Raw genomic sequence first — 14,111 nt, forward strand, 5'->3', positions numbered from 1 at the left:
TAAATTTTTATTTATGTTCTAATTTTTAGTTACTTTTTTATTTGAATTGTGCATTTTTTATGTTTAAATAAATATATTATGCACATTCACATGTTGAAAAATAATCAGTTTTAATTATTTAGTATTTAGATCCAAATACAACATCTTAATCATTTAGATTTAGACATATGAATCTTAATAAAAATCTTAATGAAACCAAATGAGCCTAATAACTTAGTGCAAGTTTCACCAAATCGAAGGCTTGAGGGACCCAGCAATGAAGATACTACCTAGCTTGAAAATCAATCTTGCACCACCTAATCTAATTACAAACCAAACCATCACCCAGTTTATTCCTGCGCATATTCTTACTACCTCCATATGCCTCTCCCGAAATAAATGTTATTTCCTTTGTTATATGATAGTAACATTAATTAATTCAACATGAAGTTCAAAAGAAGAAAAAAGGTACTTTTACTTATCAAAAATACTCCTACAACGTAACGTGTAATCTTAGTGTGTCACGACTTTTAAAAAAATAAAAGTACTATATAGAATAAAGGACTAAAATATCAGCTCTAGCAGGTTACTCGGATAGTTTCCAGACTATCATATCAATTGTTGTAAGTTAATTTATTATGATGATTTTAAAATTTTGTACACTCAATGTATATAATTTGTGTTTGTTATTCGAGGGAATCAAACAATTTGTTAGAGCCAAACAATATTATTCTCTCTACGACTTTTCAATATTTCAAGAACATGTGCTTCAGACTGCTTTTTCAATCTCAGAGTTAATTGAAGCTTAGTACAAAGCAATAAAGCATTGCATCTTTTCCCCTCCTTTCTATTCGAGTTCATCCATAACGCATTGAATCTATTATCTATATAGCAAACCTGCCATGTGATTAATTATGTTTTTCAACATATAAACAAAATTACTTTCAATAAAATTTTCTATTGTACAGTTTGTGTAATGTCTGATATATAAATTTATTTCAAATAGTTCAAAACCATATACCTAGACATTTATACTGAGATCAATTTTTTCATTTAACCATTTAATGTTCGATATTAAAAAATGTCTTATATCAAGAATTTTGTCATACTTAAAACTCGAATTCAATCACTTAAAACAGTCTATCTTATCTATTGATCTATTATAATTCATTGAGATCAGATCAAAATTGTTTGAGAGGTAAGTAACATCTACTCATAAAGACGAACACTAAATTTTAATGAGTTCAAGATGTCCCTGAATTCCGTTGATCATTTGAAATGTAACAAAACAAAAATTGTCGAATTCTGCCAAACTTGATGTCCTAATAACCCTTTTTTTTTTTGGGAACTTCAAGGGAAATCCGTAGCCGCTATTCTTTGGGTGGGTACTAATAAACTTCTTACTGTGCAATAGTTCACATACCACGTACCACATACAACATACAAACCCACTATGCAAATTTGGTGCGATAAATTTTGACTGAGAAGACCGGTGAGGGGAATTCTAGGCAAACCCACCGTCTTTGTAGAATTCATTTAAAGCCTTTTCTTTCCCCTTGATTTGCCACCGATTGTCGAATATATAATAAAATATTGTAGATACTCATAGGGATCGTTTGGTAGATAGTCGAAATTATAATTTCGGGATTAATTTATTCTATCTATTGAGATTATTTTATATTGATATAAAATAATCCCAGTATAAGAGGAATAAGAAGGTATAAGCTGGGATATCCCAGCACTAATTTTTGTATCATGTTTGATACAAGGTATATTTTTTACCAAACATAATATAAAAATTAGTACTGAATATCCCAGCTTATACCTTCTACCAACACCCCATACCCATAGTATACAAATAGTCTTTTATTACCTTAAAAAATAAATAAATAGTAAGGCTTTACGTACATATAAATACTCCTTTCACACACACTCTCTATCACTTCTCTCTGTCCAACAAATTTCTTCAAATTTCGAGAACTTTCGGTTCTGTTTTTCTCTCTGTAGATCACTTCTTAGCTACTATGGCTACTGCTACTTTATCTCCTTCAGATACCGATAAACTCACCAAACTCAAATCTGCTGTCGCTTCCCTTAACCAAATCAGGTCATTTTTTTGCCATAAATATTTGATAAATTTTATTTGATGATTGATTTTGTAGTGTTTTTTTTTTTTTTTTATGTATTTGCAAAATTTACATAAATTTTCCCGAGCTTTTGCAGATCAAGTTAGTCTGTAGCTCGCAAAGCGCGAATCACTTCACTTTTTTTTTTTTTTTTTTTTTTTTTAATGTTTTTAGTTTTCGTGCTGTTTTTACATTTTTTTTTGTTAGTTTTGTTGCTGCGTTATAGAATCATGTTGTTTTTGGATCCACATGCTGATTATTTTTTTTTTTTTTTTTGGCAGTGAAAATGAGAAATCTGGATTTATTAACCTTGTCGGTCGTTATCTAAGGTACAGTTTCAGTTATTATTATTTTTCTGATTATTGCTTTACTAAGTGAGAATTTTAATTTTATCAGATTTTTGATGTGATTTAAATGCTGAATAATTACGTGATTTGAGACTGTTGCTTAAATTCAGTTGATGATCTGTAGAATAATGATTTGGATTGTAATTTTGTCAGTTTTTTTAATGTGATTTAAATGTTGTTTAATATTTACGTGATTTGAGATTGTTGATGATTTGTAGTGCCTTTGAAGTAATTGCAAAATTTAGATAAATTTCCAGATCAAGTTAGTTTGTAGCTCGCAAAGCGCAAATCACTTTATGTTTTTGATTTTTTTTTTGTATGTTTTAGTTTTGGTTATTGAATGTTTATCTGATGTGGCATTGCGTAACCTTGTCGGTCGCTATCTAAGGTAAGGTTGTCGGTGCCTTGTTGGTCGCTATCTAAGGTATGGTTGTCGGTTGGAGTTAGTATTCTGACTATTATTAAGTAAGAATAGTAGTGAGAATTGTAATATTACCAGATTTTTGATGTGCTTTAAATGCTGTATGCTTATTTGGAAAATTTACATAAATTTCCGAGTTTTTGCAGATCAAGTTAGTTTGTAGCTCGCAAAGCGCTTATCACTTCGCACTCCTGATTTTTTGTATGTTTTGGTTATAATTTATCATATTTTTTATGTGATTTAATGCTGAATATTTATGTGATTTGAGATTGTTGTTGATCATCAATTTCCAAGCTTCTGCAGATCAAGTTAATTTATAGCTCGCAAAGCGCGAATCACTTTGCATTTCTCACTTTTTTGTATGTTTTAGTTTTGGTATATTGACCGTATCTGTTGTGACTTAATGCTGAATAATTATGTGATTTGAGATTCTTGTTGATCAGTTGATGATTTGTGTTTTTTTTTTTTTTTTAGATAAATTTCCGATCATTCTCAGATCAAGTTAGTTTTGTAGCCGGCAAAGCGCGAATCACTTCGCGTTTCTGATTTTTGTATGTTTTAGTTTTGGTTATTGACTGTTGATCTGTTGTGGCATTGGGTGATCGTAGTGGTGAAGCACAACACATTGACTGGAGTAAGATCCAGACGCCGACTGATGAGGTGGTGGTGCCTTATGACAAGTTAGCACCTCTTTCTGAAGGTATTTGTATTACAAAGTTTATTGTTTTTGTAATCTGTCATATCATTATCAAGAAATGTCAGCATGGATTGTTTGGAATTGGATCCGTTTGAACATTTACCTCGAGATGCTTGATTATCTTGATCTATGCAGATCCCGCAGAGACTAAGAAGCTTTTGGACAAACTTGTTGTCCTGAAGCTCAATGGAGGCTTGGGAACAACAATGGGATGCACTGGTCCCAAGTATGTATTTGCAGCTCTTTTTTTTTCTAGCCAATTTTAAGTCTAAAAGTATCGAAAACAGAGTATATTGCAAATGTGACTTCATTAAGCTTGTTTTGTTTTCGTTAACCCATCTTTTAACAGCACCAATTGTTTGAAAGTGAAATACTGTTGGTGGATCCAGAGTGCCGTACTCAACCTTCTATGTCGTTTTTCATCTGATGCCGTTTTGTAGACTCATCTGATGGGACCCCGAGAATTTCTGAGTCATGTATGAGCTGATTGAGTTGTGTATTGTGTTTCTTAATACACGAAGTCATGAGATGGGGAGTAGTTTAAGTTGTGTATTCGGGTTGATGGGGGGCATATTCAACCATTACGTAATCTAAGTACCAATAGAATTTGGCGGAGTTGGAATACTATAAAATAGATACTCCTACCATACAAATTTGCTGCTTGTGATGCCTTTTAAGTTTTATGAACTCAGATAGCAGTAAAATTAAGATGGTTTATGGCTACTTGTAATTAGGTCAGATTCAATCATTCAGCTCACCCATCGGAGGATAGGATCTGTCCTCCTGTGAATACATCTAATGCGACTTCACCAAATGTGTTTCACCTTTTACCATGCATATTTTTTTCTTGAAGCATTTGTACGCTTGAAGCTAGAGAAAAAAAGTTGGGAAGACCTGGCCTTCCTCCTATTGTCAGATATATTAGCTTTCAGAAACTTGCAACTGCAGACGGAGATGATGTTCTCCTTTTGAAAGAAATATTGTAGCTTGTGTTTTTGTTGATCTTATAGATGCATAAATCTTGATTTTTATTTTTTTTTATTTTTTTCTGCAGATCAGTTATTGAAGTTCGTAATGGTTTGACATTCCTTGACTTGATTGTCAAGCAAATTGAGGTACTTGCATATTAATGGAACATTGTAATCTGGTATTCCAGCTTTTCCTGTTCACAACTCTTGTTCTGTAGGCCCTCAATGCCAAGTTTGGATGCAGTGTTCCCCTGCTTTTGATGAATTCATTCAACACCCATGATGATACACTGAAGGTGAAATAATATAACTTGATGTCTTCTCTTCCACGGTTAAGTTTTCCTGTTTGGCTGAGCGCAAGTGCTGACATCTTGCCATTGCATTCTCTTTGTAGATTGTAGAAAAATATGCAAACTCAAAGATTGATATTCATACATTCAATCAGGTTAGTGTGACTTACCATTAGTGATATCAGGTATCTATCAGCTTGTATCTCCACAGGAGAAGTTTTGGATTTGTAAAGAGAGATTTAACGTATTCTGTTAAATATTTACAGAGCCAGTACCCCCGCCTGGTTATTGAAGACTTTGCCCCACTTCCGTGCAAAGGAAATTCTGGAAAAGACGGATGGTAATTTGACAGTTTAAGATGAGGTTTTCCTGATGATTATTTTGATTTTATTTTAAAAAAAAATTGAATCTTAATTCAAGTTCTGGAACATGTATCCTGTTGGGCTCCCTGTTGAGTATAATAACAAAGTAAGATATGAAATGCTTTAGATATGAATCATTTTATTGAGATATAGTTAGATCTAAATCGTAACAGTTGAAATTATGATTTTGCTGTTTCTTTTGTTAGCAATTGGGGTATCATCGTTCTGTTGATCTAAGTAACCTGTAACTGATAATGAAAATTTATCTTCGGTTAGCTTTGCGCCCATTTTCTTGTCTCTATATTTATGTATGCTACTATTTTTTCTGCTTCAAGAACGATAACCAGAAATGCAGGTAATTACTGTTGTGAGACAAAATTGTTTGGTAAAGCTGGCTAATTCATGGGTTTATTTTGTTGGATTGCTTTTTTCAAACAGTGTATCCAATCGGAGTACACTTTAAGAAATATGACTCCCTGTCCATCATTTCTAGTCCTTTGTTTTGTAGATATGACTTGTACATTCACTTGGCTCATGACATTGCTCATGTACAGGTACCCTCCAGGTCATGGTGATGTTTTCCCTTCTTTGATGAATAGTGGAAAGCTTGATGCACTACTAGCAAAGGTTTGTTGCTCATGACATTGCCTTCTTATTATGGCAGGCGTTCTGGCAACCATTTTTACATTTGCCGTTTGCAAGAAATGTTGCCGATTAATTATTATATTTTTCAATCATCTGCAGGGCAAGGAATATGTCTTTGTTGCGAACTCAGATAACTTGGGCGCCATTGTTGATTTGAGTATCCTTGCTATAATTTTGCATTGTTGATGAAACTACAGTTCGTTAATATGCATTTAATACCATCTCAATCATGAAGAAGGTTTTGACAGTTAACCTATTATCAATTGCCATGTAAAGTGTGCATTGTCTTTTCCTTAATTGACATTACAGAAATCCTAAATCATTTGATCCAGAACAAGAATGAGTATTGCATGGAGGTACTGCCTTGATACTGTTCTTTTAAAACTTCATCTTCCGAGTTGAAAATAGTATCTACTTTCTGCAATTTTACAGCTTAATGAGTATTGCAGGTTACACCCAAAACTTTAGCTGATGTCAAAGGTGGCACCTTAATCTCTTATGAAGGAAAAGTACAGGTAACTTTGTTTATCTGCATTTTATATTCTTATAACTGAAGCTCAGAAGCAATTCCTGTCTATGTATCATCTGGTTGGATATAGACTTGTCGAAAACAACCTCCAAATAAATACAACTACCTAGATATGGTCTACTTCAGTTTGAACTTTGAATTGCATAAGCTGGCACTCTTTGCAATTTTCTCGCTTCTGAGAGACTTAGAATAGTTGTGGCGCTGCTTGCATGCCTTTTACATCATATCTATGAGTTACTTATGCAAAAGTTGCTTATTAATCTTCTCTTGTGTGGTGCTGCAGCTTCTGGAAATAGCACAAGTGCCTGATGAACATGTGAGTTATATCTCCCATTTCTTCCTTATTTTCTCCCTTTGCTGCTTTATATATCTCCCATTTCTTCCTTAGTTTCTCCCTTTGCTGCTTTATATATAAAATGTTATTAAAAGGCATGGAAGCTGAAAGGTGACTGAGCTTTCCAAGTATACTACTATACTTTGGTCAGCAGTTCTAATTGGACTAGAATATATTGTTGAAATGTATATATCAAGTTGTAAATGCTCATTTATTCTCCTGGATCAATATTTGATATTATTCAACAAGATGATTTTGAGGTTGCACTACCTTTTCTTCGCCAATTGGCATTTTATCCTTTAACATGAAGATGTATGTGATTCTTCCCATTTCGTCCAAGAGATAGTTAATTTGATGTTCAGTTTTCACTTGCTTGGTACAGGTCAATGAATTCAAGTCAATTGAAAAATTCAAAATTTTCAACACCAACAACTTGTAAGTCGAAGATAGTCGTATCTCTTATGACCTAAGCTTTATTCCTTGTCAATGAAGCATGTGCTGACTGAGCCCTTGCTGTTATGCAGGTGGGTGAATCTGAGTGCTATTAAAAGACTTGTAGAAGCAGATGCACTCAAGATGGAGATTATTCCCAACCCGAAGGTATCAATTTCTGCTTGTTTAGCATGTGTTCAAGGTTCCAACACGTTGTATAGGTGTCTGATGTTAGCCGATTTTCATTGTTAGGAAGTGGATGGGGTCAAAGTTCTTCAACTTGAAACTGCTGCCGGTGCTGCGATTAAGGTAATACCAAACCTTAACTCTGTACCTTTAAATACCCAACATCATCCTTAATGTCTTTGCTCCTGTCTATCATTACTAATTTTACCATTTTATTCAACCAGTTCTTTGACCGAGCAATTGGTGCTAATGTTCCTCGATCTCGTTTCCTTCCAGTGAAAGCAACTTCAGATCTGCTCCTTGTTCAGGTTAATTATGATCTGGCATTGCGTGGATTTACGATACTATCCATCTTCAAGTAGCTTAAATGATATGTAGTGTGCTCATCACCTGTATATCTTTGCAGTCTGATCTTTACACCTTGACTGATGAGGGCTATGTCATCCGGAACCCGGCCAGGTCTAATCCATCTAACCCATCTATCGAGTTGGGACCTGAATTCAAGAAGGTTAGCATCAACTCCTCAAGTAGATTAGTGCTGTAGATTAACGCGACATTTGGCTGAATGCAGTTACTGTCTTGTTTTTTCTCAGGTGGCCAGCTTCTTAGGTCGTTTCAAGTCTATTCCCAGCATCATTGATCTAGATAGCTTGAAGGTGACTGGTGATGTATGGTTCGGATCTGGCGTTACCCTGAAGGTGATTAGCAAATCTTTGTTTCTGAGTGCTCCTTTTGACGGCCTATCAATGGCATTATTCTATTTTTGATTTGTGGTGTGAAAATCTAACGGTGTCTTGAATCTTCTTGTTCTGACAATACAGGGGAAAGTGACCGTTGCTGCCAAATCCGGAGTGAAGTTAGAAATTCCAGATGGCGCAGTGATTGCAAACAAGGTAAAATACATTCTATTTGAACACCTAATGGAGCTACCGGATCCAGATTTAACTCGATTGCCTGATGTTTCATTCATTTACAGGATATCAATGGACCCGAGGATATATAGAAGAGGTGTTGGTGCTAAATAGACGTAGTGAGTCTGCAATCGAGTATGTTTCATATGTTTGTAGTGAATGTAAAATTGTCCCTTTAAATAAACGAACAATTTTGCTTGTTTGTTAATGGAACCGTTGATACAATACAAAACGTCTATTTCAGAGTAAGTTTGTTCCTTCATATTTCTGTAGCTTTTCTACTTCTCATTTTATTTTCATGGGTATTCAATGTATTTACACCAAACGAATTCAAACTTAATATGGTTGAGTGATTTAATAAAGTGAAAGTATGAATTAATTAATCATGGTTAAGTGACATAAAGTCTATATACAAATACATGGTGTGCATATACTGGTTTGGTGTAAACACTGAGTTTGAGTACAATTTACCATGGTTAAGTGATCTTAAAGTGAATATGGTGTAAACACTGGGTTTGAGTACAATTTACCATGGTTAAGTGATCTTAAAGTGAATATATGAATTAGTTAATTGTCGTAGATTGATGGTATGTCTATATTGATTTGATAAAAAATTCCGGTGTAAGAAGAGTGTACGCGCCCGTCCTTTTAGTTGTAGGCGTTGTGCAATATTTGCTTATCCTGTATACTAGTTTATATCCACTTCGAATAGGCATTATTAAATTAATGAAGCACAACTTACTACGGACTTTGAATACACATTATTGCATTGATGCCATGAATTAATTAATTAACTAGGTAATTTACCCGCGCGAACGACCTCATTAAGTTTCTGTATATAATATCCGAATGATACAAATAACTTAATGGTTGAAAAAAAAAAAGAAGAAGATATTTAGAACAATGTTTCGAACATAACAGAGGAGTCCCAATTCCAGTTTCTCTTAGTGTAATTTTGTTTCAACTATTGAGTAGGTGCAGCTTGGTTTATGTGGTTTATGAGTGTTAAGAAGAATGACAGTCCATTTCCTACGATTCACCGAGAAATAATTACAGCTTTATATGAAAATTCATTTTATTATGGTTTCGCATAAGGCAAATTAAGTGCATATCCACAATAAACGTACCCGTTGGCCACTGAATAGTGGCATGATAAGCTAATCTTATAACATTTTCCACTCATAACCAATTGACTATCTCTAAATGAAGTACATTCCTGAATTCTTCCAAATTAAGGTCAAGAGAACAAATAAAATACACTTGTCATGTAGCGCAAATTCGTGCCCCTTTACGCTATACAGTAGAGTAAATAGTATCTGGTTGAACTAAACAAACCATTGAATTCTATTGGTTTCTATTAAGTGAGTCTCTTGTTCCGCAGTTTTTCAAATGGCAACTTTGATTTAAGCCTAAAATTTAAAATCAAAAAGTGATTATTCAGAAGAAAGTAACATGTTATGTGAGAAATTCACATTCAGGTTCATTGTAAATTGGATGAGACATTGTTATAAACACATTGCTCCGTGAAATGATTAATCTTCATGTGGAAATTCAATATTGTCCTCTTCTGCAATAGGCACTTTAATCTTATCCTTCTTATTGTTTGCTTCTTTTTCTATTTCAGAGATATTAGTTGGATTTTCTTCTCTGTGCAATTTTCGAATTCGTCACTCAAAAAAACAATATCTGTTAGACTGTGAAGAAAGTCAATCACAACCTCATTGAACTAACAAATAAATAGTTGTCATAAACTTGATAAAATTATATCACCATCAACTCAAATGAGTTTCATGGTGCGCTTCATTGTATCAAAATTAGTATTCTTTACGAACTCTAAAACTAACAAATTTGCATAGAACTATCGGTTAGGCATAAGGAATTAGAAGCTCCAATAGATAAAATATTTGACAAAAAGCCTATGCCAAAAGAAAATTAATCTACCAAGCAGCTATTATATAGGTAATAAAACTCGATTATTGTTCTTTGTGAGTAAGCATTTTGTTACATGTTTTTTTAAACTCCGGGGTATTTTCTAACATGTCTTCTGTGAGGATCTATGATTTTTACAATCTTGCTTTTCTTATCATAAAAAATTCCTTCTCTAGAGCTCCAATAGGAAAGTGCCTAAAGAATACAACAACAACAACCCAGTGAAATCCCACATCGTGGGGTCTGGGGAGGGTAGAGTGTACGCAGACCTGACTCCTACCAAAGTAGGATGGCTGTTTCCGAAAGACCCTCGGAAAGTGCCTAAAGAATATAGTTTGAAAAACAACAGTGAATACCGAGCATAGCATCTCCATATTCTCATGGGATAGAAAAATTAATGAATACAAAAAAAGGTAAATTATATGATATAGATTTTTTACTCAAGATGTCATAGGATTCCAGCAACTTGAACTTAACCATTTACCATTTATCATGGACTACAAAAACAACATTTCTCATGTGAAGTATTTTGTAAGGACCTAGGACTACTTATCCACAAAACATTTATTGGGATTTTCAACTTCTAAGCCATGAATTTCTGTTATCGGTAATTTTTCTTAATTAAGTGTTGGTGTCTCTGTTATTGGCTAAAAGTTAAAAGGCGAATGGAACATATTTGTTTCTTCTGCGATCCTAATCATTCTCAATTAACTTGGTTTACAAACATTGTATTCATTTCCCACAAAAAGCTGTACTTCTACCTAACAATGAATTTAGTGTCAAATTCCTCAACCAATTTATATTGAGACACGTGATTTGCATTCTTAGGCCCTGATATATATATATATATATATATATATATATATATATATATATATATATATAGTACAAAAGCACCAAATGCATCAGTGTATAACAAATGACAGTGGCTAAGATTATCTTCTCTCACGCAACAACTTTGCCAATTAACATATATAATAAAAGGCGATAACCAAATATGCAATTCAGGTTTATAAAGAAGAAGATTGCTGGTCATAGGAAAGTGTCACATCTTCTTTTTATTCCCAGCTTTATATATGTACATATAGATTTATTGTTTAAACCTTTCTTTAAATTCGAGTCGGCTGAAATCTCGAAAGTTGAGAAAAGTTAAAGTCGAAAGGTAGCAATAGACCAAAGTTGATTACAAACGGTAAAGATGTTATAATTGCATTAGGCTGTCTAGGAGAAAACATGAAGTTAAGGACCTACCTTCACATATGCACACATTCAAAATCAAGCTGAAATTTTGCCAAAAAATCAACTGAGGTTATCTGAAAAAGGAACTTGTGGGATTGGCCGCGCATTTCTTGTTGTGGGTATCTATAGAAGTTATGTCTGCCAAAAAGAATATCACAATTCAGATCTCAAAATGACTTGGACCAAACCAACTGATAATGTTTTCAATTCTACTTCTATTTCTTGGTCTTCTTTAGGACCTAATATGACACACACACACACAAAAATAAAAAATAAAAAAATGGAGTAGTAACTTTGTAACAATAAAACCTTGAAGGAAAGAGTTTACTCCTCATTTGACTTCTTACAATTTGCTGTGAATTTGTTCATTAAATAGGAGTACTCAATGGTTATTCTTGGAAAGGGAATTCCTTTGCTATTCTCTCCTGCGGCTTATTTATTCATTAACTAGTGTATTTGACCGCGCTTCGCGCGGTATCTTAATAAATTTAAAAATGATCTTTTATAAATTACGTCAAGATAAATGAGATAATTTGTTTTGCTTAGACCGAAACTTCTTTTCCTTATTAACAAATTATGTATTATAAGATGCAATGCTATTGAAAACGATAAAAAAGAAAGGCATACAGATAATTAATGATCTTTTTGGATTGGTTGTGCCAAGTCAAGAAGGAAAATACAACTTCATAAAAGAGCAGATAAAATAGTTGAAAGCGGTAACCCTCCTATAATTCTGAAATCCAAGTAGTATTCTCTATAATTACACACAAACAAATGATGTTAAGCTTGGTATTGACTCTTAAGTATATGTAATTAAAATTAGAACATTGGAGCACCTAAATAATTTTATGCTACCACACAAAATTCTATATGACACAATATATAGCTATTGTATAAAAATGACGTTCTTTTTAGTTGAACTTCTAGATTTGCGAAGATGAATAATGCATGGAACACATTTAAAAGATGAGGAAGTCGATGTACTTTCTTCATGTTTGTCAATTGCCATGTAGAATCCAGTTTCAAATATTTTGTAGTTGTTGTTATGCAATTTTGTGTTCACCTCTTCTCATATGGAATTAAATATGAACGAATTACAAGAAGACAAAGAGTTAGAAAACATGTAACGTTTAATTTATCTTTTTCACTTCGATTTTGAAAGTTATTGTGTGTAAACACCTTAAATTGGGAAAGAGGACCTTCTGATCATTCATTTTCCTAAACGTTTTTCTCATTTAACAGTTTTTAAACATAGCGCAATTAATCATAATTAAGAGAGTTAAAAAGTGGCTTTTGAGTTATTTTAACATGGCACATATATGAACGGGGGGAAATAGAAAAATGCCAAAAAATGAAGGAAAGAAAATTAATTGTTCTTGGCCAGAGAGGGGAAAAGATTTATTACCATAGCTATTTTTCGCAAATATTGAGAAAAGAAAGTTCATAAATCAGTAATACTCTAGCAATTTCTAAATAAACTAAAGAGTATTACAAAGAACACGAAGGAGAACAAAAATAGCAACATACCTTGTATCAAATGTCTTTTTCGATGAAGTAGCGGAGGCTTGGCGCAAGAGACAACCGTGATCATTTTTTTTTTGTACAACACCTAAATTGAGAATTTTGAAGGTAAAAGTGTAAAATCTAAGAAAATGGAAAAATCAAAATCTGTAAAATCTAAGAGAATGAAAAAATCAAAATCCTGATCAATAAATGGTGCCATATCATCTTCCCAAGAACATCAATTGTTTTTATAAAAATAATTAGGACATTCATGCCAATAACGATAAATAGAAAATATGGGGAATTTTTTTTTCAAAAAAAAAAAAAAAAAAAAGAGAAAAAAATAATTGTGCTTTTTGGCAAAAGGAAAGAGTCCGGTCACTCTCCTTTGCCTAGCTTTATAATATATATGGATATAGGTGGTAGTAGATTTTGCTAGAATTATTTAGCTTGCCAATCAAAATCATCCAAGCAACAAAGTCTATATATTTTAATTTTTATATATTAAGGTGTATAAATATAGACTAAACTAAAAGGTATGATGACCTTTCTCAACAATTTTGTGTCACGAATAAACTGAAAAAGAAGATCAACAATAGAAGTTCTATAACATAATAATCTAAGGGTGAAAAAAAAAATTCTAAAAAAATATTCATATAATAAAAGTTTCAAGACACTCACTCACATGCTAAAATAAATATTGTACCTGAGATGGGAACAATTCCTTCTCCATCAACATTTTCTTCATTTTGTGCTTTTGATCTCCTCCTCAGTTATACAATTTTGTGCTTTTGATCTCCTTGCCCATTCGACAATACTCTCCATTTATTGGAATGAATACCATGTTGGTGTGATTTTAATTAGGTGTCATAACTTGTACATTAAATTGTGAATTATGAAATTAATTACTAATACTAATTAAAGGTAGAAGTTATGAAGATGAGGGGGTGTGATCGAGTTATGTAGATGACTTTGTAAATTAAAATAGAATAATTTAAAATGATATAAAAAATTAAAAAAATGAGAAAAAAGATAAATAGAATCCTTGGCCATATAGAGGTGCCACATAGGATTGTCTATTCCTAACTTTATATTATATATAGATTAGAAGTACTAATGAATTTTCTTGGAAATAAGAAACATCATTTTTACCTTCTATTTATTTAATTCATTAATTATAAGTAATGGTTATTTTAGGGATGTGCAATTGCCG

General features: G+C 32.9%; 1 protein-coding gene across 1 annotated transcript; it reads left to right on the forward strand.

The window, feature by feature from the left end:
- Positions 1-1,909: 1,909 nt before the first annotated feature.
- On the forward strand, positions 1,910-8,489 carry LOC132613987 (UTP--glucose-1-phosphate uridylyltransferase). The gene is made up of 21 exons (XM_060328314.1): positions 1,910-2,086; positions 2,387-2,434; positions 3,482-3,573; positions 3,706-3,796; positions 4,625-4,685; positions 4,757-4,834; positions 4,933-4,983; positions 5,095-5,168; positions 5,745-5,817; positions 5,935-5,992; positions 6,145-6,191; positions 6,285-6,350; positions 6,648-6,680; positions 7,081-7,133; positions 7,223-7,298; positions 7,383-7,439; positions 7,541-7,624; positions 7,723-7,824; positions 7,910-8,014; positions 8,138-8,209; positions 8,293-8,489. The coding sequence occupies exons 1-21, from the start codon at positions 2,004-2,006 to the stop codon at positions 8,317-8,319; spliced, it is 1,431 nt and encodes a 476-aa protein (XP_060184297.1). The 5' UTR covers positions 1,910-2,003; the 3' UTR covers positions 8,320-8,489.
- Positions 8,490-14,111: the final 5,622 nt, after the last annotated feature.

Source organism: Lycium barbarum, chromosome 10, assembly GCF_019175385.1.
Source record: "Lycium barbarum isolate Lr01 chromosome 10, ASM1917538v2, whole genome shotgun sequence".
Taxonomy (NCBI): domain Eukaryota; kingdom Viridiplantae; phylum Streptophyta; class Magnoliopsida; order Solanales; family Solanaceae; genus Lycium; species Lycium barbarum.

What these genes read in the sequence shown, in the direction of transcription:
- LOC132613987 (XM_060328314.1), top strand. Translation starts at nt 2,004, where the DNA reads ATGGCTACTGCTACTTTATCTCCTTCAGATACCGATAAACTCACCAAA. An exon ending in CTTGTCGGTCGTTATCTAAG is followed by an intron (nt 2,435 to 3,481) that starts GTACAGTTTCAG and finishes GGGTGATCGTAG; the next exon opens with TGGTGAAGCACAACACATTG. An exon ending in GTTAGCACCTCTTTCTGAAG is followed by an intron (nt 3,574 to 3,705) that starts GTATTTGTATTA and finishes TGATCTATGCAG; the next exon opens with ATCCCGCAGAGACTAAGAAG.